Source organism: Mustela putorius, unplaced genomic scaffold, assembly GCF_011764305.1.
Source record: "Mustela putorius furo isolate JIRA1106 unplaced genomic scaffold, ASM1176430v1.1 tig00004035_pilon_pilon_pilon, whole genome shotgun sequence".
Classification (NCBI taxonomy): Eukaryota; Metazoa; Chordata; class Mammalia; order Carnivora; family Mustelidae; genus Mustela; species Mustela putorius.
This window is the reverse complement of record NW_025422171.1, coordinates 5,165,084-5,188,874: the sequence shown is the minus strand read 5'-3', so window position 1 is coordinate 5,188,874 and position 23,791 is coordinate 5,165,084. Positions and strand designations below refer to the sequence as shown.

Below are 23,791 nucleotides of genomic sequence, written 5' to 3'. Positions count from 1 at the left end.
GCTTAACCAACCAAGCCACCCAGGAGCCCCTCCTGCATCTTAAAATACAAATAATCACACTCTTGGAGAGACTGTAGTCCTTGTTTTTTTTCTGCCAGACCTCCCCCAACAGTGGTCCACACTGGAAGCTTCCTCTTTCTAATGGCCATGGTTGCAGTCTTAGCCCTGTCAATCTGTCAGGCTGGTCTTTCCAAGTTATCCAGCCGCCTGCCAGTCATACTGCTCAGTAACTCGTTTTAGCCCTTAATACCCCTAACCTTTGAGTCTGTGACATTGCTGACTCTTCCCTGTTTCCCAAAATTCTTTCTTCCGTACATCCCCTGACTCCCTGTTCTTCTCTTTCTCATCACCCTCTTGTTTGTTTCTCTTTTTTCTTCTCTAATTAGCAGCCTTAGGAGTGCACTCAGGGTTCTGACACCCCGAGTATGCTCAGGAACTCCTTTCCTCTCATAGCAGTGGAAATGTGAGTAAAAGTGAAAGATACAAGTGTCTTCCTTTAGTTTTTGAACTTGTAACAAGTCCTTAGGGAAAGAACTTCCATACTAAGGTACAAAACAGAATCATGCCCTCAGTTCTCTTGTATGGGGTCATTTTTTCTCAACTCTCAAACCATCATGATGCTATTACAAAAACCTCTGCCCTTTTACTTACTACTTATTATAACTTTGGGGAGATTACCTTTCTTCCTGTAAATCTTATGTAAGTCATGTAACATGGAGCTAACAATATTACCTTGCAGGATTGTTTTTGCTCTTAAAAGAAATACATACACTATAAAGGGCTTAGCCCAGTGTCTTAGTGAGTGTTGCTGCCATCATCATCATCATCATGATGACTTAGGGATAAGTTTTTATTTTATAGATTCAATTGAGGGGAAATGTACATATTCGCAATATTGAATCTCCTCTAATCTTTCATGATAATGAATCTTTGTATTCTAGGTTCTGCCCTATTTACCACTGCCAGAACAGTCTTTCCATAGCACGCCACTGCTTGATTTCTCTCTTCTTCCTCACTGCTAATTGTGACTGCTCCCACATTGTGTACATTTTCAGAGATATCCAGTAAATGGTGCAAAGTAAAGGCTTTGGCTCTATTCCCCTTCCTGGCACCCAGTAAAATTAGCAAAAAGACCATCAGTAGAGCCATACCTACATCATATGCAACAGGAGGACAGAATGGCAGTGAAATAGAAAATGGGATGATGTGATAGTGAGAATCACAGATAATAATAGCTATTATTTAAAGTTGATAAACCAACAGATAGATGCTAAAGTATTTGCAAAAGTGATAACCACCGAGGGGAATAACAGACTATTAACACACTGAAGTACCAGAAGGAAAAAGAAAATGCTGCCCATGGAGCCAAAGAAAGAAAGAAAGGAAGTATTAAAAAGAACGTAACAGAATTACATTGGCAAGAGTCACAACGTGGACCATTTTTATATGCAGTTGACAGGAATATAAATTAATACAAAGTTTATTTTGGAGGATGATTTGGAATACCTAGTCAAACATTTAAAATCTCAAAATAAAATAAAAATTAAATTAAATTTCTAAAAAGTTTTTCTAAATCTCATACTTTTTTTTTTTTAAATTTTATATTTAGAGAGAGAGTATGCATGAGTTGTGGGGGAAGGGCAGAGGGAGAGGGAGAGAGAATGTCAAGCAGACTGCCCTGAGCTTGGAACCCGATGCGGGGCTCGATTCCACAACCTCAAGATCACCACCTGAGCACAACTTAAGACCCAGATGTCCAACCAACTGAGCCATACAGGTGCCCTCTGAATCTCCTATGCTTTGCAAGAGGGTCATTTCTGCAATCTGTCCTACAGATGGGCTTTCCTGGTGTGATGAGGGTGTTCATGGAAACATCATCTGTGGCAGAGATAAACTAACAGCAGGCTTTCTCAGGAGGAGGAGAGGCAGAGTAGTATGGGGAGGGTAGCTGTGGGTGTGTTTTCCACAGAGAAGTTAAAATCAGGAAAAACATGATTACAAGTCTGACTTCTTTTTTCTTCACCATGTATGAGCAATTCCAAACAACGTCAGTGATAGGACACTCTCATTAAAAGGTGCGGCACTTATTGGCTTTGCCTCCCCTACTCTGCCCTTACCCATCAGAGTAGGAGATGCTACAGAAATTATAACAGATGCTTGTCATAGATGACTCCGCACCTGAGAGAAAGTGCGATAAAGCTCTGTGTACCGAAATGGACAGTGTTTAAAGTTACACTTTCTTTTAAAAAAGGAAACTGTAGATTAGTATGAATGGTATGATCCTATTTGTATTATAAATATGTGTGTGTGTGTATGTGTGTGTGTGTATGTACACATATTTATTTGTACATGTATGCACACATACATACATAAACCTTTTTATACAAATAGAATCAGGGTACCCAAGTAAAATGGTTAGGAGTGGTTACCTGTGAATGTTGGGCATAGTGAACCAGGGGATATTATTTGAGATTTTTCTTTTCAAACAGGGAATTTATGTTACTTTATAGCACATTTTTTTCTTACTCATTTCAAATTAATACCATTTGCTTTTTAGCATTCATAATAATTTATATAGAGTTGAAGTTGTCTGTAGAGTGGTATGTAAACATATTCTGTACTTAAATTTTTTTCTCCAGATTAAATTGTCTTCTTGAATTTTACCTGAATACACTTGTGGCTAAGTCAGTACTTAAGTCAGTTGCTGTTAGCTTTACTATGTTTCTTTTCTATAAACATAATTGAAAAATATACATGTTTATTATAACCTAAGAAGGTTTGGTTTTAAGAACTAGATTCCTTTTATTCTCTTTTATTTATTTTTCCCTTTTTCCCTTTTTTATGGAGTTAAAATGCACATAATACAAAATTTACTATTTTAGGCATTTTTAAGTATACAGTTCAGAGGTATTTTCATTCACATTGGCATGCAGCCTTCCCCTCTGTCCATTCCCTCTTTTCATCTTGTAACTTTGAAACCCTGTACCTCTTAAACACTCACTCCACATTCTCGCCTGCCCCCAGCCCCAGGGCACCACGATTTTCCTTTCTGTTACTATGATTTTGACTAAGTACCTTATGTAAGTAAAATCATATAATGTTTGTCTTTTTGTGACTGGTTTATTTCACGTAGCAAAATATCCTCCAGGTTCATCCCATTTTATAGCACATTGCAGAATCTCTTTCCTTTTTAAGGCTAAATAATAAATAATCCTTTGTGTGTGTGTGTGTGTACACCACATTTTACATATCTGTTTAGTGGTAGATGGGCACTTAGGTTGCTTCCATATTTTAGTTTTTATGAATAATACTGGGAACATGGGTGTATAAATATCTCGTAGAGAACCTGCTTTCAGTTCTTTTGGGTGTATACCAGGAAGTGGAATTACTGAACCATAGGGTCATTCTATTTTTAATTTTTGAGGAACCTCCATACTGTTTTCCACAGTGGTGACACCATTTCACATTCTCCCCAAGAATGCCCAGGCATTCTAGTTTCCCCACATTCTTGCCAACATTATTGTTTTCTGTTTTTGCTTTGTTTTGTTTCCTGATAGTGGCCACTGTAATGAGTCACTTATACCAGGTGGTATCTTATTGCAAATATTGATGCAAATGTTGATGTTGAGCATCTTTTCATGTGCTTATTAGCCATTTGCATGTCTTCTTTGGAGAAATGTCAATTCAAGTCCTTTGTCTATTTTTGAATTGGGTTGTTTGAGTTTTAGTTCTTTTTATATTCTGGATATTAATCCTTTATTAGGCATATGATTTGCAAGTATTTTCTCACATTCTGTAGGTTGTTTCTTGCTGTAAAGATTTTTAAAATTTTTATGAAGCCCAGTTTGTCTATTTTTTTGTTGTTGTTGTTGTCGTCTTTACCTTTAGTGTTATATCCAAGAAACCATTGCCAAATCCAGCATCATGAAGCTTTTTTCCTATATTTTCTTCTGAGAGTTTTGTTTGTTTAGGTCTTTAGGTAAAGAAAGAAAGAGCTAATTTTTGTATATGGTGTTAGGTAAGAGTCCAACTTCATTCATTTGCATGTGGATATCCCATTTTCCCAGCATCATTTGTTGAAAAGACTGTTTACTGAATGGTCTTGGCACCCTTGTCGAAAATCATGTGACTATATATGCAAGATTTTATTTCTTGCTATTGTATTCTGTTGTTCTATGTGTCTGCCTTTATAGCAGTACTATACTGTGTTGATGATGGTATCTTTGTAATAGGTTTTAAAATCAGGAAGTGTGAGTTCTCCAGTCTTTTCTTTTTTAAGATTGTTTTGGCTGTTTGGGATCTCTTGAGATTTCATGTGAATTTCAGGATGAGGTTTCCATTTCTGTAAAAAAAAGTCATTGGGATTTTGATCAGGATTGCATTCAATCTGTAGATTGCTTTGGGTAATATTGACATTTTCACAATATTAGGTCATACAATCCATGTGCGTGGGGTATATTTCCATTTATTTATGTCTTCCTTAACTTTTTTCAGCAAAGTTTTATAGTTTTTATTGTACTAATCTTTCACTTCCTTGATTGAGTCCTAAGCATTTTATTTTTTGATGTTATGGTAAATGGAGTTGTTTTATAATTTCCTCTTAACATTGTTCATTGTGTATAGAAATGCAGCTGTTTCTTGTGTGTTGATTTTGTTATCTTGCTGTTTTGTTGAATTTATTAGTTCTAATATATATAATTTAATTATATAATTATTTAATTATATAATAATATAATTTTGTGTAAAGGAGTGCATCATCTGTAGACAGATAATTTTACTTCTTCCTTTCCAATTTAGATATCTTCTGTCTTTCTTTCTTTCTTTCTTTTTTTTTCTTGCCTAATTACTCTGGAATTTCCAGTACTGTGTCAGAGTGGTGAAAGCAGGCAGCCTTGCCTTGTTTCTGATTTTAGAGGAAAAGCTTTCAGTTTTTTGCCATTGAGTATGATGTTTCCTGTGGGTTTTTTATATTTGGCTTTTATTATGTGGAGGTAGTTTCCTTTATTCCTATTAATAATTTAGTGTTTTTATCATGAGAAGGTATTGAATTTTGTCAGATGCTTTTTCTGCATCAGTTGGGATCATCATGTGGGATTTTTTCCTTCATTTTGCTGATGTGGCATACTGCATTGTTTGATGTTCAGATGTTGCATTCTAGAAATAAATTCTACTTGGTTGTGGTATATGATCCCTTTAGTGTACTGTTGAGTTTGGTTTGCTCCTACTTTTTTGAGGATTTTTACATCAATATTCATCAAGGATATTGGCCTTTTCTTTGGTGATTTCTTTTCTTGTCATGTCTTTGGCTTTGGTATCAGGGCTATGCTCACGTCATAGAATGTGTTAGGTATTATTCCCTCTTTACTTTTTGGGAAAAGTTTAAGAGGATTGGTATTATTCTTTAAATATTTGATAAAACTCATCAGTGAAGCCATCAGGTCCAGGGCTCTAATTTGTTGGAAAATTTTTGATTCCTGATTCAATCTCCTTACTATTAATAGGTCTGTTCAGCTTGTCTGTTTCCTTCATGATTTTAATATTGGTAGTTTTAAGGTTTCTAGGAGTTTGTCCATTTCTTGTAGGTCTTCCAATGTTTTGATGTATAGTACCCTCATAATTTTCTTTTGTTTCTGTAGAATTGGTCATAATGCCCCCACTTTCATGTCTGATTTTGGCAAGTTGAGTCTTACCTCTTTTTTTCTTAGTCAATTTTTTGATATTTTTGGAAGAACCAGCTTTTGGTTTCATTGATTTTTTTAAAATTTATTTTTTTGTTCTCTATTTCATCTCTCTCTACTCTGATCTTTCTTTCTTTACTTCTGCTAGCTTTGAGATTAGTTTGTTGTTCTTTTGTCTAGTTCCTTAATTTGTAAAATTAGGTTGTTGGTCTGAGCTCTTTCTCTCTTTTTAAATGTAAGCCTTTATAGCTATTAATTTTCCCCTTAGCATCACTTTTGCTGCATTTCATAAGTTTTGGTATGTTGTGTTTTTATTGTCATTCACCTCTAAGTATTTTCTAATTTCCTTTACTATTTCTTCTTTGATCCATTGGTTGTTTAAAAGTATGATGTTTAATTTCCACAGTTGGTGAACTTTTCAGTTTTTTTTTGTGTTACTGATTTCTAACATCATCCTGTTGTGGCCTGAGAAGGTGCTCTTTATGATACTTATTTTTAAAAAGTCTATCAAGACTTAATTTGTGGCCTAACATATGGTCTATCCTGAAAAATGTCATGTGTGCACTTAGGAAGAATGTGTGTGCTGGTATTGTTGGGTGGAATGTTCTGTGTATAACTGTTAGATCTAGTTGGTTTGTTCTGTTAAGTCCTCTATTTCCTTATTTATCTTATGTCTTGTTGTATCCATGATGATAGTGAGTTATTGAAGTATCTAACTGTTATTGTAGAATGTCTGTTTATTTCTCCCTGCAATCCTCTCCATTTCTGTTTCATCTATTTTGATGGGCTGTCATTGTGTAAATGTTTTTAATTGTTATGTTTTCTCACTCTGTTGAACTGCTAATTAACATTTGTGTCCTCCTTTGTCTCTTCTATAATCACTCCTATGCTGTTTTGGTTACTGTTTGTATGGAATATCTTTTTATGGTCTTTCATTTTCAACCTGTCTGTGTCTTTGGACCTCAAGTGACTCTCTTGTAGATAGCATAATTTACATTGTAAAGTACTGATAAGAAAGGATTTACTTTTGTCATTGTGCTATCATTTTTTCTCTATGGCTTATAGGTTTTTTTTTTTGGCTTATAGATTTTTATTTCTTCATTTCCTGCATACCTATCTTTGTTTTGTGCATGTTCAGTTGATTTTTTTGTAATGAAATGTTTACATTACTTTGTAGTTTTCTTTTGAGTATATTATATAGGTATTTTCTTTGTGGTTGCCATGGGGATTACATTTAATATCTTAAAATTATAACATTTTAATTTTATTTTATAGAAGCTTAATTTCAGTAACATAGCGAAAGTGCTCCTTTACAGCTCTGTACTCACCCCTTTCAGTTAATATCACAGAATTATACCTTACACATTGTGTGTCCCAAAACATAAACCAGTAATTCTTTGAACTGAGTTGGTCTCCTTGATTATGTAGAAAACAAGATTTAGAGTTACTAACCAAAGTTACAGTAATACTAGATTTTATATTAATAATTGTTTTTTCTTTAATTGGTTTCTTAAATGCTATAGAAAACAGAAAGTATGAAGTATTGTTATAATAATAATAGCTTTTGTAATTGCTCATGTATTTACCTTAATTGACACCTTTATTTTTCCCACATGATTTCAGTTACTATCTAGTGTCCTTACATTTTACCTTGTAGCACTCCCTTGATCATTTTTTGCAGAGCAGGTCTAGTGGTCATGAACTCCCTCAACTTTTGTTTATCTGGGAATGTCTTGATTTCTCCTTCACTTTCAAAGGGCAGTTTTGCCAGATATAGGATTCTTGATTTTTTTTTTTTCTTTTTTTTCTGGTAGCACTTTGAATGTCAGTCCACTGTTTTCTGGGCTCCAAAGTTTCTGGTGAGAAATATGCAGAAAATCTTATTGAGTATACCTTGTATGTGATGATTTGCTTCTGTTGCTGCTTTTAAGATGCATCTTTCATCTTTGGCTTTTGAAGGTTTTATTATATTATATCTTGGTTTGGGTGGCTTTGAATTCATTTTTCTTGGAGTTCGTTGAGCTTCTTGAATGTTTATATCCATGCCTTTCTTAAAATTTGGAAAGTTTTCAGCTTTTTTTTTTTTTAAGGTTTTATTTATTTATTTGACAGACAGAGATCATAAGTAGGCAGAGAGGCAGGCAGAGGGAGAGGGGAAAGCAGGCTCCCCACTGAGCAGAGAGCCCAATGTGGGGCTTAATCCCAGGACCCTGGGATCATGATGTGAGCTGAAGGCAGAGGCTTAACCCACTGAGCCACCCAGGTGCCCCCAGCCATTATTTCTTAAAATATTCTCTCTGCCTCTTTTTCTCTATATTCATCTTCTGGAACACCCATGATATCTATGTTGGTCCTTTTTTATGGTTTTCCACTGGTCTCTAGGCTCTCTTCACTTTTCTTCAATCTTTTTTCTTTCTGTTCATCAGCTTTTCATTTTCCCGTTTTAGCGTTATTTTCTAGTCCAGCTTCTTTATTCTGCTTGCTCACATCTGCCTTTGAATCCCTTCTGTGAATTTTTCATTTCAGGTATTGTCCTCCCTTTCATCTTCAGAATTTCTTTTTAGGTTTTTCTGTCCCCTTATTGATATTTTTATTTTGTTCACACATTGTCTTCTTGAATTTCTACACCTCTTCCTTTAGTTTCTGGCCATCCTTAAGGTAGTTGTTTTAAAGTCTTTGTCTAATATATCTGCCATTCAGTCTTTTTCAGGGACAGAGCTGTTGAATTATTTCTTTCCTTTGAGTGGGCCATACTTTCCTGTTTCTTTGTATGCCTTGTGATGTTTTTGTTGAACACTCCCCCAGCATTTTCTGGGTGTCATGTTACTGCTTTAGTTTATTGTTTTTGTGGTTTTGATTGTTGTAAGCTGTCTCTGTGCTTGGGATCAGCCTGAGGTGTGATGTCTTCTCAGGTCTTTTTGAGCCTTTCCTTGGACATGTGCACTTTCTAGTTTCCCTCATAGATGCACTGTTTTTGAATATTCCACTTTTTGATGTCTGGTTTTAAAAAGGGGAAAAGTGAAAAATGAAGAAGAGAAAAAAATATGAGTCCTTTACATCTGAAAGTCACTTGAGCTGGAGGGGGGAGGCTCGCAACAATGGAGGGAGTTAAAACAATGGCTGCCTGCCTCTCACACCTCTAAAAGCAGAAGTAGCAATCAGCTATCAGAGGACAGATCTCCCAAATTAAAGGGACGGAGCCCTTTTGTGCCCACCCTAATCCCACAAGCTGTGTGTAAGCTGCTTCAGGAATAGGTGCACAGCTGCCTGCCATGAGGCTGTGGATGGGGTAGGTAGACACTGCTGTCCTAGGAGCTAAAACTAATCACAGTTTACACTCCAGGCTTTCCCGTGGAAGCTGAATGCCTTCAACAGACTCCAGAGTTCCAAAATAGTTACATCAGACCAGTGCGGTTATCTAGGTGGCGAGACAGATTACTGATGCTTCCTTCTTGACATCTTCCCAGAATCCTCTATTTTTTTGTTTTGTTTTTATATTATTTTTATTATCTAGCAATAAAAAGTGAGTTATGTTTTTAAATCAAATTTTCTAGCTTTGAGTGCTATGTGGTTAATTTTTCTTCCTATTTATTCATGTTCTGCCTATGGTTTGACTCTGACATTTTTATTTTTTTCTTTAAGGTCAGTCCAGCTTGATTCAGTAGCAAAACAGATAAGTGAGTTACCTATTTTTCACAGAACAAAGTTCTGGTTTTATGGTTTTTTTTTTTTTTTTTTTTTTGGTTCACCCAAACAAGTATATTTTGAGTGCTGATGAGATGAATACTGACCCTCAAAAAGGTACCTTCCAGTTACCCATAATCTTTATGATGCTTAATCTAATGTGCAAATTTGTGCTGTGTAACCTAAAAAAGGATCTTTTTTAAGGCCATTAAATTCAGATGGTGGCTACTATATTAGAACTATTTCAGTTATCACTGAAGGAAACCTAATTTAAACTAACTTATGCAGAAGAGAGAACTGGTTGATTCATGTAACTGAGAAATATAGGGATAAAGTTTGGAAACATTTGCAACCCAGGGGTATAGGAGTACTTAGATTGGCCAGGCCGAGGTCCTGTGCATGTGGCTGTAACTGTAAGGTCTATAAGTAGTCACTGCTGCTGTAACACTTGGAAGAAGGGTTCTGTAATCAGGAGAACAAAGTGCAAATAGGCGTCATTGAGCTCCTCCTCCTCTTCTTTTCTCCCTCATTTTTTATTGAGAACTTGCCCCGTGCACTCTTCTAAGAATTCTGTATGTATCACTTCACCTGAAATCTTGCAACAACCACATGAAGTAGGTATGGTTATATCCATATTTTCACAGATGGCCAAACTTAGACATGGTAAAGGAAATACTTTGCTTAGGATCATGCAGCAAGTGGTGTGTTTCAAACTCAGGCCTATTAGTTCCAAACTGGTGCTCTTAATCAGTACTCTTTCTTTTCCCTATTCCATGAATTTTAAAAATATGCTTTACTACACATAGTAATATTAGCCCACATTCTAGAAAAGGGCACGTGCATTCTATCCAGAGTCCCCTCCAAGTGGGGCTCATATAGGCAAACTGGGCAGAGCAGGAAGCTGCTTCCCTGGAGTGTATGGTGGTGCTACTGCCTTCCCTTTGCTTTGAAGTCTTGTGTTCTTCTGGTTTGCCTGTGCTGCTTAGAAGCCCAGTTCCTGCAGTTGATCTGTTTATCCAGACCCAGCCAGTTCTCTGGACTCCTAGGGTCACTTCCTTTCCTTAGATGATCTTAGTTCTACATTGTGGTTCCCCAGGTACTGCCTGGGATGGCTGTGGGGTGACTCTACTGGGCAGGATGGTAGTAGCCTTGACATTCCTGATTAATTCCCTTTTTTCACCCTCTAAGAATGTGTATGTTTATTATTCACTTTTGAATATCCACTGACCTAAAATTCAAATACAAAGAGACTTCTGACCAAGTTTGAATAACAGGAACCAAATTTGCCTCCTGCATGTACAACTAAAATCAGTCTCATCAAGCCTATGAGACAGTGGTATACAGATGTAGTGCAGCTGTCACTGTAAGCCCCTGATCCCTGCAAAAGGGAAAAAAACCCCAAGTGACACAATGGCCCCAGCTCTGTTTGGAGGAACTTCCAAATTATAGCCAAGCAGTGGGGCCTGTAAGGAGAGCACAGTCGTCTCCCTGGGCAGAACCATTAGAACTGGGGGACCATGGAGGCCAAGGACCTGCAGTCCAGAGAGGGGAACGCTGCATGGACCACAAGGAAAGAACCCTATGAAAAGAGCCAGGGACCCATCACTGCAGCTTGCACAGGGCCATGTGTTGTTCATGTTCCCACCAGCCAAAGTAGAAAAAACTTGATAATTTGTGGAATAGCAGGTAGAATCCTCAGAAAGGCACTGCCTCATGAGTGGTACAAAATTAGGCCTAGACTTATCGTGGCTCTGGTCCCTTTAAAAAAGAGGGCCTCTTTCAAGTATTGTTTCTTAACAGTGGCGCTGGTTTTGTTTTTTGTTTTTAGGTTATAGGTTTATAGAACAATTGTGTGCAAAGTACAGAGAGTTCCTATAAATCCCCTTTATCCTGGTGTTGTCAGGGTTTTGGATTTTGGCAATTCTGATAGGTGTGTTGTGGCATCTCATTGTTGTTTTAATTTGCATTTCCCTGATGACATGTAATGTGTGGCACATCTTTTCATATTCTTACTTGCCATCTGTATGACTTCTTCGGTGTGGGGTTTAGCAGACCTTTCGTTTACTTTTTATCAGGTTGTTTCTTGTCTTGCTGTGGAGTTTCAAGAGTGTTTTGTATGTTTCAGATACCAGTTTTTATCAGAAATGTGTTTTGCAAAGGTTTGCTTCTAGTCTGCAGCTTGTCTTTTCATCCTCTTAACAGTGTCTTTTGCAGAGCAGAAGTTTTTAATTTTAATGGAGTCCAATTTATCAATTCTTTCTTTCATGGATTGTGCTTTTGATGCTATCTCTAAGAAGACATTGTCAAACACAAGGTCACTTAGGTTTTCTCCTGTATTATCTTCCAGGTGTTTTATAGTTTTGTGTTTTACATTTAGGTCTACGATGCATTTTGAGTCAATTTTTCTGGAAGGCATAAGGTCTGTGTCTAGATTTACTTTTTGCATGTAGGTATCCTGTTGTTCTAGCACCATTTGTTGAAAAGACTATCCTTTCTCCTTTTTTAGTATCTTTGTTCCTTTGTCAGAGATTAGGTGACTATATTTGTTTGGGTCTACTTCTGTTCCATTTTTCTATTTGTGTATTCTTTTGTTAATTCCACACTATTTGGATTACTAGTGCTTTTTTTTTTTCTTCTTCCTCTTCAATATTGTGTTTATCCTTCTGGGTCTTTGCCTCTCATATAAACTTTAGGATCAGTTTGTCGAAATCCACAAAATAATTTGCCGGGGTTTTGACTGAGATTGCAATGAATCTATAGATCACACTGGGAAAAGTTGACAGCTTAGCAGTAGTTTTCCTAACCACGGTCTTGGAATATCTCTTTACTTATTTAGATCTTTGCTTTCTTTCATCAGAGTTTTGTAGTGTTCCTCATATAGATCTTGTTAATTTTTATAGTTTTATTTTTTATGCAAGTATAATTAACATACAGTGTTCTGTTAGTTTCAGGTGTACAATATAATGATTCAACAGTTCTCAGTGCTCATCGTGATAAGTGCATTCTCAATCCTCTTTATCTGTTACACCCATCTTCCAGTTTTTTTTCCTCTGTACTTAAAAGTCTTTTTTTACAATAACCAAACTGTGCAAAGAGCCCAAATGTCTATCAACTGATGAATAAAGAATGTATATAGACACAATGGAATATTACTCCTCCATCAAAAGAATGAAATCTTGCCATTTTCAGTGATGTAGATGGAACTAAAGGGTATTGTCCTAAGTGAAATAAGTTAGACCGAGAAAGACTAATACCATGTGATCTCACTCATATGTGGAGTTTAAGAAACAAAACAGATGAACATGTGGGAGGGGGGAAAAGAGAGGGAAACAAATCACTAGAAACTCTAACAGATAGAGAACAAACTGAAGGTTGATGGAGGGAGGTGAGTGGGGGATGGGCTAGATGGGGGTTGAGTGAGTATTAAGGAAGACACTTGTTATGATGAATACTGAGTATTGTATGTAAGTGATGAATCATTGAGTTCTACTCCTGAAACCAGTATTTCACTGTGTGTTGACTAAAAGTTAAATGAAAAAACAATTAAAAAAAAAGGTCTTTTTTGGTCTGCCTCTTTTTTGTTTGTGTGTTTTGTTTTTTAAATCTCACATATGAGTGAGATCATGTGCTATTTGTCTTCTTCTGGCTTGTTTCACTTAGCATTGTATATATAACCTCTAGGCCCATGCATGTTGTTGCATATGGCAAGATTTTATTATTTTTTTTATGGCTGAGTAGTGTTCCATTACACACACACACACACACACACACATACACACACCTATATATATCTATATATATACATACACCTACATACATAGATATATTTATCTGTGGATGGATGGATACTTGTATTGCTTCCATATCCTGGCTATGGTAAACAGTGATGCAATAAACATGGAGCATATATATTTTTGAATTAGTGTTTTCATTTTCATTTTCTTTGGGAAAATACCCTGTAGTGGCATTACTGGATCATAGTGGTAATTCTGTTTTTAATTTTTTGAAGAACCTCCATACTGTTTTCCACAGTAGTTGCACCAGTTTACATTTCTACCACCAGTGCACAAGGGTTCCTTTTTCTCCACATCCTCATCAATGCTTGTTATTTCTTGTGTTTTTTATTTTAGTCATTCTCATTGGTGTAAGGTGATGTCTCATTGTCGTTTTGATTTGCGTTTCCCTGATAATGAGTGATGTTGAGTATCTTTTTTCATGTATCTATCTCTTGGTCATCTATATGTCTTCTTTGGAAAATGTCTATTGAGGTCCTCTGCTCATTTTTTAACTGGATTATTTGGGGAGTTTTCTTGGTGTTGTATAAATTTTTTATATATTTTGGATATTAATCCTAATAATATATAATGCATTATATATATATTTTGGGATTATCTTGATCCCCAAACCAGGCAAAGACCCCATCAAGAAGGAGAATTATAAACCAATATTCCTGATGAATATGGAGGGTAAAATTCTCAACAACATCCTAGCTATTAATAGGATTCAACAGTACATTAAAAGGATCATCTATCATGACTAGGTGGGATGATCTAATTAAAAAAAATGTTTTTCTGCTCATTACTTTGGATTTAATTTGTTCTTATTTTTCTAGTTTCCTAAGGTATAAGCTTAAATTACTGACTTTAGATCTGTCTTCTTTTCTAGTATATGTATTAATTGCTTTGACTCTTCTTATAAGCATTGCTTTCATTGGATCCCACAGATTTGTATAAGTTGTATTTTCATTTTCATTTTGTCCAAAATATTTTAAAATTTTCCTTAAACTTTCTTTTACCCTGTGTTAGTGAGGAGTGTGTTGTTTAATCTCTAAATACTTTGGTCTTTTCCAACTATCCTTCTGTTATTGATTTCTAGATTAATCCAGTTGTGGTCTTGAGAACATTCATTGTATGATGTCTGTTCTTTTAAATTGTTAAGATGTATTTTATTTCCCACAATGTGGCCTCTCTTGGGTAATATTTCTTGTGATCTTCAGAAGAATGTGTATGCCACTGTTGTTGGATAAACATTGCCTGGATGTCTATTATATTCAGTTAATTGTTGGTGCTCTTCAGTTCAACATGTCCTCACTGATTTTCTGCCTCTTGGATCTGCATTTCTGACAGGTGGATAGTGAAGTCTCCAACTATAATACTGGATTCATCTGTTTCTCCTTGTAGTTCTGTCAGTTTTTACCTCACATATTTTGATGTCCAGTTAAAATGCAAGAAGGGTTTTATGGACAGTAAGGATTGTCACGTCTTCTTGGAGAATTGACCCTTTTACCACTGTCAAATGCCCATCTTCATCCCTGATTCCTTTGTTTTCTCTGAAGGCTGCTCTGATTGGAATTAATGTAGCTATTCCAACTTTCTGTTGCTTAGTGTTGGCATGGAATTCCTTCTCCATCCCTTTACTTTTAACCTACCTGTATTTTTACAACTGAAGTCAGTTTCTTACAGATGACAAAGAACTGGGTCTTGTTTTTCTCAACTTTGCTGACTATTTTAATTGTAATATCTAGACCATCGATGTTTAAAGTGATTAGTCATATAATTGGGTTAATGATAATAGCATTATCATTATTGAAGAATAATGATATAGCATATCACCATGTATGAATAACATCTATTTCTGTTCTTTGCCCTTACGTTTTCTCCCTTTTCTTTAATTGTCTTCCACTCTTCTTTTTCTGCCTTACGGTTTTATTTGAGTGCTTTATATGACTCCAGTTTTAATCCTCCCTTTTTCCCAGTTTTTAAGCATTTGTCCTGACATTTACACTCTAAACCCATCTCAGATAATACTGCACTGCTTCATGGTTTGTGCAAGCAGCCAGTACTTCTGTTTAGTCCTCCTTAACATTGCTCTCCTGGATTTCACTTATCTATAAGCTATAATCTCCTCATGCATTGTCACTATTATTATTCAGAAGAAGCTGTTATGCATTAGGTCATTTAAAAATAAGAAATAAAAATATTTGCTTTTATATCTTCCATTTATTCCTTCTCCAGCACTCCTGTTTTCTTCACATAGATCCAAGTTTCTGACTTCCATCATTTTCCTACTTCTTGAAGAACTGTTTTTAGCATTTCTTGCAAGTCTACCAGTGAGAAATTCCCTCAATTTTTGTTTCTTCAAGAAAGTCCTTATTTCTCCACCATTGAAGGGTAATTTTGTTGGAAACAGAATTCTAGGTTTGTGGGTTTTTCAATTCTTTAAGTATTTTCTACCATCCTCTTTTCTGTTGCATAGTTTCTGAAGAGAATGCAGATGTAGTTCTTATTCTTGCTCCTGTACAGGTGAGATGCATTTTTTCCCTCTTCATCTTTTTTGGAGATTTTTTCCTTGTCTATGATTTTCTGCAGTTGAAATATGGTATTCCCAAGTGTGTTTTCCACCCTGCTTGGTGTTTGTCCTTCATTTGGAAAGTTCTCAGCCATTATTACTTCATTTATTTCTTCTGTTCCTTTCTCTCTCTGTTCTCATTCTGTAATTCCCATCACACATACATTTTATCCTTTGTAATTATCCCACAATTCTTTGGGTCTTCTCTTCTTTTTCATTCTTCTTTCTCTTTGCATCATACTCTTGAAAGTTCTTACTGACATTTCTTCAAGCTCACTGATAGTTTCCTTGGTCATGTCCAGTCTACTGATAAGCATTTCCTTTGATTCTTTTTTAGTTCCCCTCTCTCTGTTACATTACCCATGAATCTTGTGTTTTGTTTTTGTTTGTCTGTCTGTTTAGAACCCATTCTGAATTCTCAGTCTGGTTATTCTAACATTTTTAACATACATGAATCTGGTTCTGATGATTGTTCTGTTTCTTCAGACTGTGGTTTTGGTCCTTTATTGTGACTTGAAATTGTTTTATATAAGTTGGACATGAAGTACTCACTGGCTGGGAGTTAGTTAGGTTCTGTTTCCTTTTGCAGTAGCTGTGGTGTCTGAGGCTGAAGTTTTTATCCCTTCCAGACCCCTCCCCACCCCTTCCTACCTACCTACCTATGTCTCTGATGTTGTATTTGGGTTTCTTTGGGAACTTGTACTTAAGTAAGATCTGACATGTGCAGTTTTTCAGTTGTATTCACCTGTTATTTTATAGGATCCCCATTGCTGTGGTGGTGAAGCAGGGTGGGAAGGATTCGTTCTAAAGTTCTGTCATTAGGTCTCAGTCTGTTATAGAGCTGGTGCCCCTCAGCTCTGACTTTTATAAGTGCTTTTCAAATCGCCTTCCCTGCTTTGATGAGATAGGGGGATTGGGTTGGGTATTTCTTTCTTCTACATAAGTTAGGCTCTGGTAAGACAGTTTCTTTTGAGGGCAACCTTGTTAAGAATAAGCAAAATGCTCTGGTGTATTTCAAAATGGCTGTTTTTTCCTTCTCCCTGTTGGAAGCATTGAGAGAATTTTTCTCTATCTTTACTGTGAGAACCTGGTAGGGCTCCTGTAGGTAAAATTTAAATGTGGGGGACTCCCTCCCTTAAACCGGGCCTCCCTGGAGTTTTTAACTCTCAGATTTGTCCACACTGAGCCTCTAATTTGTCAACTGTAGTTTAAATTTTCCTACCTCAGTGCTAGTCCCCACTGGAGAGTTCTGTAAATTGTGATTCTCTGTATTTGCCTGTTTATCTTTATATATTTGGGGGCAGCAGTTTGCTCTGTGACCTCAGTTCTCTGCTGGATACAAGAAGAGGTATTGGCTTTTTAGTTTCTTGAGCATTTTACTTGTTAGGGTGGAATAATGCCTTCCAGGTTCCCTGTATGCTGAAACAGACACCAGAAGCCTCCATTTTTTCCTGTTTTTACAAATATTTTCTCCCTCTTTTCCATGATGTCCCTTTCTTTTGTGCCCTAACACCTCTGACTTTTCTTCTCTGTCTTCCTTTTTATCTCTTCATCTGGAAGACTGCTGCTGGCCCTCTTCTCACACTGCACCACCCTTTTCTAGTAACCCCTCTCCTACAGCTTTAATTAACTCCTGAGCAATGAAGACTCAGTCTTAACTGAGTGTCTGACATCTTATGGGCACTTAATAGTCAGTGTCTCCAGAACTGAATTTATTTTCTGTGACTCCTCTTTCTCCCACAACTGCACCCCACCTTCCTTTCTTCTCCCACAAACGTACCTGTTGGGTTGGTGGCTCCAGAAATGCAGGAGGAACAATAGAAATGACTGCCGCGCCGCCATCTTTCAGCTCCCTCCCTGCTCTTCCTCAACCCTTGACTCTCCTGCCAAAAGGATGTATGGCCAGGTCACATCTCCATAGGTAACCTGATACCTATGCAGGAAACAGAAGTATCAGGACGCCCCACCCCATACCCTCTGATCACCAGATACCGTACCATATATGGATGTGAGCCCATGCCCTGCCTTGGCCTGATAAAAGATCCCCGCCGACCCCCTCCCAGTGCGACTTCCCCGACTCTGCTTTCCAGAGTCGCAGAACCTCGCCTGAGGGTTCCCACCTCCTCCAGGCACAACTTTCCTGGCTCCCTTCTCCTGAGCCCTGAAACTTCACCGGAGAGTGCCTTTAATAAATCTTGCCTTGTGCCTGCCTCGCCTGGTGTCGTGTTTATCTCCCTATAAAACCTTACAATACCCATCTTCCCTTCTTTTTACCTGCTTAGTGCTCTGATTAAATGACTCTGCCACCCCAACCATCTGGCTCAAGCCAGAAACCTGTGTATTGTTCTAGACCATTCTTACTCACTCACACAGTCCCGCAACATTTCTTCTCAAAGAGAAACAACTTCATACCTGCCTCCTCATCCGTGACCCCACTGCCTTTGCTTATGTTCAGACCCTGGTTTCCTGTCTGTTCTCCCTGCCTCTCCTGCATTCCTCCCTGCACACTGTCAGCCTTGCAGTGTTCCAGAAAGCATCAGATTGCTTCTCTGTTGCCTATAAAAGCAGTCTTCCATGTCTCCCACTCTGTGAACAATTCATTGAGATTGTGGATATACTGCATTAGAAATTTTGCTCAGATTTATTTTTATTTCAACTTGTAAAAATGTATCCTTTTTTTTTTTTTTGCTTTTAAAATGTAGAACAGCAGCACCTGAATATAATTTATAAATATACATATATTAAGGTTTAATAGCTAAAAATTCTTTTAATGATTTGGCTGCATAATGAAGAAGTTGAGAGACCACATGCCTACACTGTGAAATCCCAATCCCTCAGGTTTGTATGTGAGGCCCTCTGTTCTCTGGACCCTGCCCACGTGTGTCTGGATTCCCTCCATCTCTTTTCCCGTTGATCCCCTCCGTCATGAACTGGCTCCTATTTAGCCACTGGTTTAGGAGTTTCCAGGCTGTTTCATGACTTCACACTGTTGCTTCTCCCTGGAATACCCTTATTGCTACTTCTCTCTGCCCTTAATCCTTATCCCCACGCCACCCAGCAGACTCCTGTTTCTGAATTCCTTTCTCTGACGCCCTCCTGTTTCTACCCTCTCTTCCACAAGGGAAGTCATAGTACCCATACCTCTTGCTGTCCTGCTGTCTTTGTCCTTCCCTCAGTCCTCTGACTGTGTCTCTAGTGCCAGCTCTGCTGCTGCTCCAGGAGGAGACCAGAATTGTCTGTCCACCTCTCTGCCCCCTTCACGGTGAACTCTTTAGAGAGACACGCCCCTCGTTCCTTACCTCCAGCAAGCAGCAGGCTTCTTCAGAACCTGCACAAGCATATGGATCCCTGAGTGAAGACACTGAACTGCTGACATGTATCTTTCACTAGTGAGATTCTGTTTTTATGAAAAATTGATCAGGAATTAAGTTGTAAACTTGTGGATTTCGGTAGTCAAAATTTCTTTTGTGGTGTAATTTAGACATGCTCACTAAATCCAGTCATCCATTTAGTAATAAGCATATGTTTGTCTATGTTTTGCATCAAAGTTGATACGTATTTTGTTTTTATTTTAATTAATTAATTTTTCTTGAAGTATAGTTGGCACACAATGTTATGGTAGTTTGCGGTGTCCATCATAGTGATAAGACAAGTTTATGTGTAATGCTATGCTCGTCACAAGTGTGGCTACCTTCTGGCACCCTAAGTATATATTTTGTTAGTTCCAGAGAGTAGAAATAGAATAAGCACCTACAGTTACTCTAGAGCCATTCTTTCTACTGTGGTCATAAAGTTTGGCCTGACCTAGTGACTTAGAAGTGACCGTTGACATCACATATTCTGGATGTGATTTGGCTTATGTTGGAAGAGGGCATTTGGAAGAGAGCCATTATTGAATGAAGAATAATTAACCTTGCCAGTATGTTATGCTTTATTTAAGGTACTTAACTGTAAAACAGATAAATTAAGATCTGATTGTTGATGTTTCAGAGACTTTTTCCATTAACAAGTATCTTACTAGAGGTAAGATTTAAATTCACTTAGGATGCTTCAGGACTTGAGTTTGTTTACTATTTATGTGATATAAGACTTTTTTTTAAAGAAAACAACATATTTCATATTTCATTATTGCTCAAATATCTCATTATTGGTCAGATTCTGTCTGTAGGTATGCATAAAGGAATGTGTGTGGTATGGGTAATTGAGATAGATGGGTTGTTTAATGAAGTCAGTGCAAGTAAATAATTTGTGAAGGATGAAGTTTAGGAAATGGTGTGTCTACCTTAATTACTCATTACTGATACTACTCTTATACTAAGAATTACTACTTACCACTCTTACGGCTCAGAATAATTAGACTGCCTTTCTTCTGAAAATCTCTCGAAAGATAGAGATGTTCCTATTTGTTTTCAATCCTTTGTTTTACCTACCATGATCCTAAATTTTAAATGAATAAATTGAAATAAACAACAATGCCATTGGACCTCTCTTTTTTCTTTTAGGTATAATATTGAGCCCAGTTTATATTGCCCATTTTTCTCCCTTGGAGCATGCATGGAAGGCCTAAATATTTTGTTTACCAAACTGTTAGGAATTACGTTATATGCAGAGCAGCCTGCGAAAGGAGAGGTGTGGTGTGAAGATGTTCGCAAACTGGTAAGCATTCAGTGAGTGTCCAGTGGCACTCCTTTATCTCTGGGGTTTGGTAATCAAGTTAATAGCAGTTTTATCCTCAAGGCAGCTTGAGGCAAGGCAGCTTTGCCATGATGGGAGCGTGGCTCACCTTACTTCTGTTTCATGGAGAGTCCAAGTCATTGCTTCTGACTTACAAAAAAACCATTTTTCTCTAAAATCAACTGATAGAAACATATACTAGGAGAGTGAATTCTCTGAAACAATTTTTTTTTTAGGGACTTGACAGAAAGTTGAATCTTTGTATGTTGACAAATTCTGGATAATGAGAAATTTGTCACTATTTTTCATATTCCTGCAGTGCTCAGTGTCCCTTTTAGGTAGTTCCAGAATTTATTATATCTGTCACTTTTCTTTTCTTCTTCTTTTTTTTAACCACCTTCCCATCTTGTAGGAGCCTATATTTTATAATATATTGATTTATATCCCGTGTTGTGACCTCGAGCCTGGCGTCCACCCCTTCTCCTATTAGGACCCACTTTATTTGAGATATCAATATGTTCATTTTTTCTTGATAAGATTATGAGGATTTATGGACTTACTATCACAAAGGCTCGGTTGTTGCTGTTACTCTGTTTTACTTTCTGCCTATATGCATACCACACTATTTCAAGGGACGGAAGCTCTCTGATGGTCTCCTGGCTGTGTTCTGTGAGAGTGGAATAGGCGTGGTGATAGAATTGAAGGGTAGAGTGGGAGCACGCTTTATCACCGCACTGATTACCTGATTATCTGTGCATTGTGTACTTCACAAAGTGGTGGAGACTGATAGAGTGCAGAGATACGATGAGAGAAAAACTGGCAAGAGTGAAAAGACAGACTGCAAGTAATGAAAAGCTTTCCCCATTAGAGTATGAGCCCACCAGGCTTCCCCCACTAGAGTTCGAGCCCGCCAGGCTTCCGCCACTGTGGGGTGTGGGCCCCATGTGGGCAGCACTCTTTGTCAGTTTGGTTCACTGCTGATATCTGAATGCCTTGATAAATTCCAAATACCTACTTGGTGCTTAAGAGATACTTGTTGATCTAACGAATATATGCCTGCACGAAGTTGTAGTGCATAAAGCTGAGGTTCTCTGTGGCAGAATCCTTATGTTGTGACAAGACAAAGGAGGCAAGCTGGAGGCCAGCTGTTGAGCTCTCCATGAGCCGTGTGTCTTGTATGGCCCAGTTTGAGGGAAGAGCATAAATAATGATATTACTGATCTTCAGCTGAAGCCAGAAGCAACCTTCTGTTATATCTGAATTCAGGGGTTAGCATTTGGGGGCATATATCTACATTTAGATCTAAATTAAGATTGAGATCTAGAACTGTCAAGCCAGCACTTGTTTCCAAGTGTGTGGGGGAGGTCTGTGAACAGTCTGAAGAGCTGGGTTTGGTCTCGGTGTTTGAGGTGCCGGCAGTCGGGGCAAAGGGCTCAGACAAGGAGGGTCGCCGCTCCGGGACAGAACCCCAGATCCAGTTCTTCTGAGCGGTGAGCAGGAAATAGATCGTTTATTTCTAGATCATGTGGGATGTAGAAAGAAATGAAATGTCTGTAGTTATGACTATGGATATTTTATATTTAGATTCTTGTTAGGGATGTGTTTCCACTTTGAGAGTTTCTGATGGCTTCATTCATCACTAAATGTAATTTTTTTCCAGGCTGTGGTTCATGAATCTGAAGGATTGTTGGGGTACATTTACTGTGATTTCTTCCAGAGAGCAGACAAACCACATCAGGTGATGCTTTATGTGACTTTATGTTTCCACAAAAGTCACTTTATGTGACTCAGTGTTTCCAGGACTCAATTTCAGTTTCCCCATCTGAACAATGAGAGAGCTGCCTCAACGGGTTATTGTGAAGAATAAGTGATACAATGTATGTGACTATCAGCCTGTTAGAGAAAATTACTCCAAATTTCCCCCTTTGTGATAGAGTTTATTGCTCCTGAGCGATAAAGACAATAGATAGGAGGGTGCCTGGGTGGCTCAGTGGGTTAAAGCCTCTGCCTTCGGCTCAGGTCATGATCTCAGGGTCCTGGGATTGAGCCCCGCATCGGGCTCTCTGCTCAGCAGGGAGCCTGCTTCCTCCCCTCTCTCTCTGCCTGCCTCTCTGCCTACTTGTGATCTCTGTGTGTCAAATTAATAAATAAATAAAATATTTTAAAAAAAGACAATAGAGAATGAGAAGTGTCTCCACACGTGGAAGGGGTACAGTAGACATTAGCATCCCTCCCCAGAGTAGCGCAGTGTCTGTCCCCTTCCTACTTGCTTGTGTACAGTTATCTACAGTTAGAGCGTGTGGATCTAAGCTGGTGTCGCATCACTTCAATACATATTTGTGGAGTAAATGAATGAATGAGTCAACACAAACGCAAGGTGGTACTGGTGTTTTAAAAAACTTAAAAATTCTAGCAAAATAAAAAATATTAGGAAAAAGTGTCTATAACTAAATAAATAGAAGAATGGAATTAAGGTAAATTTGAACTGAGATGTCTTGGTGTAACTTTATATTCATTGAAACTGTTTCTTATTCTTCAGATCACCTAATATGTTCTTCTCTGGTTATGGTTTCTGATTCTTCCAGGATTGTCATTTTACAATCCGTGGAGGCAGATTAAAGGAAGATGGAAACTATCAGCTCCCAGTTGTAGTTCTTATGCTGAATCTTCCCCATTCCTCAAGGAATTCACCAACTTTATTAACTCCTGGAATGATGGAGAATCTCTTCCATGAAATGGGACATGCCATGCATTCTATGCTGGGCCGTACTCGTTACCAGCATGTCACTGGTGAGCCCAAAGAGGGGACGTCTGTTTAACAACCATCTCCTAAAAACATGTGTTTTATTTTAAACTGGAGTAAAAGGCACTTTATTTAGAAAAATCTGATCATTTAACATTGTCAGGTGGTTATTTCTTGTAGGTTGCCTCACCTTGTCCTTCTAGTTGTTATTCAACCAGATCATCTGACATTTTTCTGCTTCCTGCTAACGGTTCTGGCTGAGGACGGTCTCATTTGTCTTCTGAGTTTGCACTTTCACATTTTATCATATTTCATATGGATTTGAAGTTTGGGGCTATATGTGTCGGAATAAATATGTGTCTCCTTAGTACCTAGCACAGAGTTAGTAAGTGAAATGATATTGCCTCTTTTTCTCCAAAATCAGTTAGAATACATATTCAAACATGTTGAAAAAATATTTTCCTAAGCTTTTCCCCTGTATAAGATGACAGTTTTTCATGCTGGTGTGTGGCCATAGTTGATGATATTATATGCAGATTTTCCTCTTTGTTGTCTTATCTTGGAATCTTAAGCTCACTATCCTATATGGTCAGCTTTAGATCACCTGTTAAATTGCTTTCATTTAGTTATTTATTAACTAACTTTGTTTACATAATATTTGGGG

The 23,791-nt window shown here is 37.6% G+C and overlaps 1 protein-coding gene across 1 annotated transcript in view; it reads left to right on the top strand.

The window, feature by feature from the left end:
* LOC101679652 (mitochondrial intermediate peptidase) overlaps window positions 1–23,791 on the top strand; it is a 174,119-nt gene that overhangs the window by 42,390 nt on the left and 107,938 nt on the right. Inside the window, exons 11-13 of the mRNA XM_004774353.3 lie at window positions 20,213–20,366; window positions 22,045–22,122; window positions 22,970–23,174. Coding sequence (XP_004774410.1) covers window positions 20,213–20,366; window positions 22,045–22,122; window positions 22,970–23,174 — 437 coding nt within the window. The remainder of the gene's footprint in view (window positions 1–20,212; window positions 20,367–22,044; window positions 22,123–22,969; window positions 23,175–23,791) is intronic.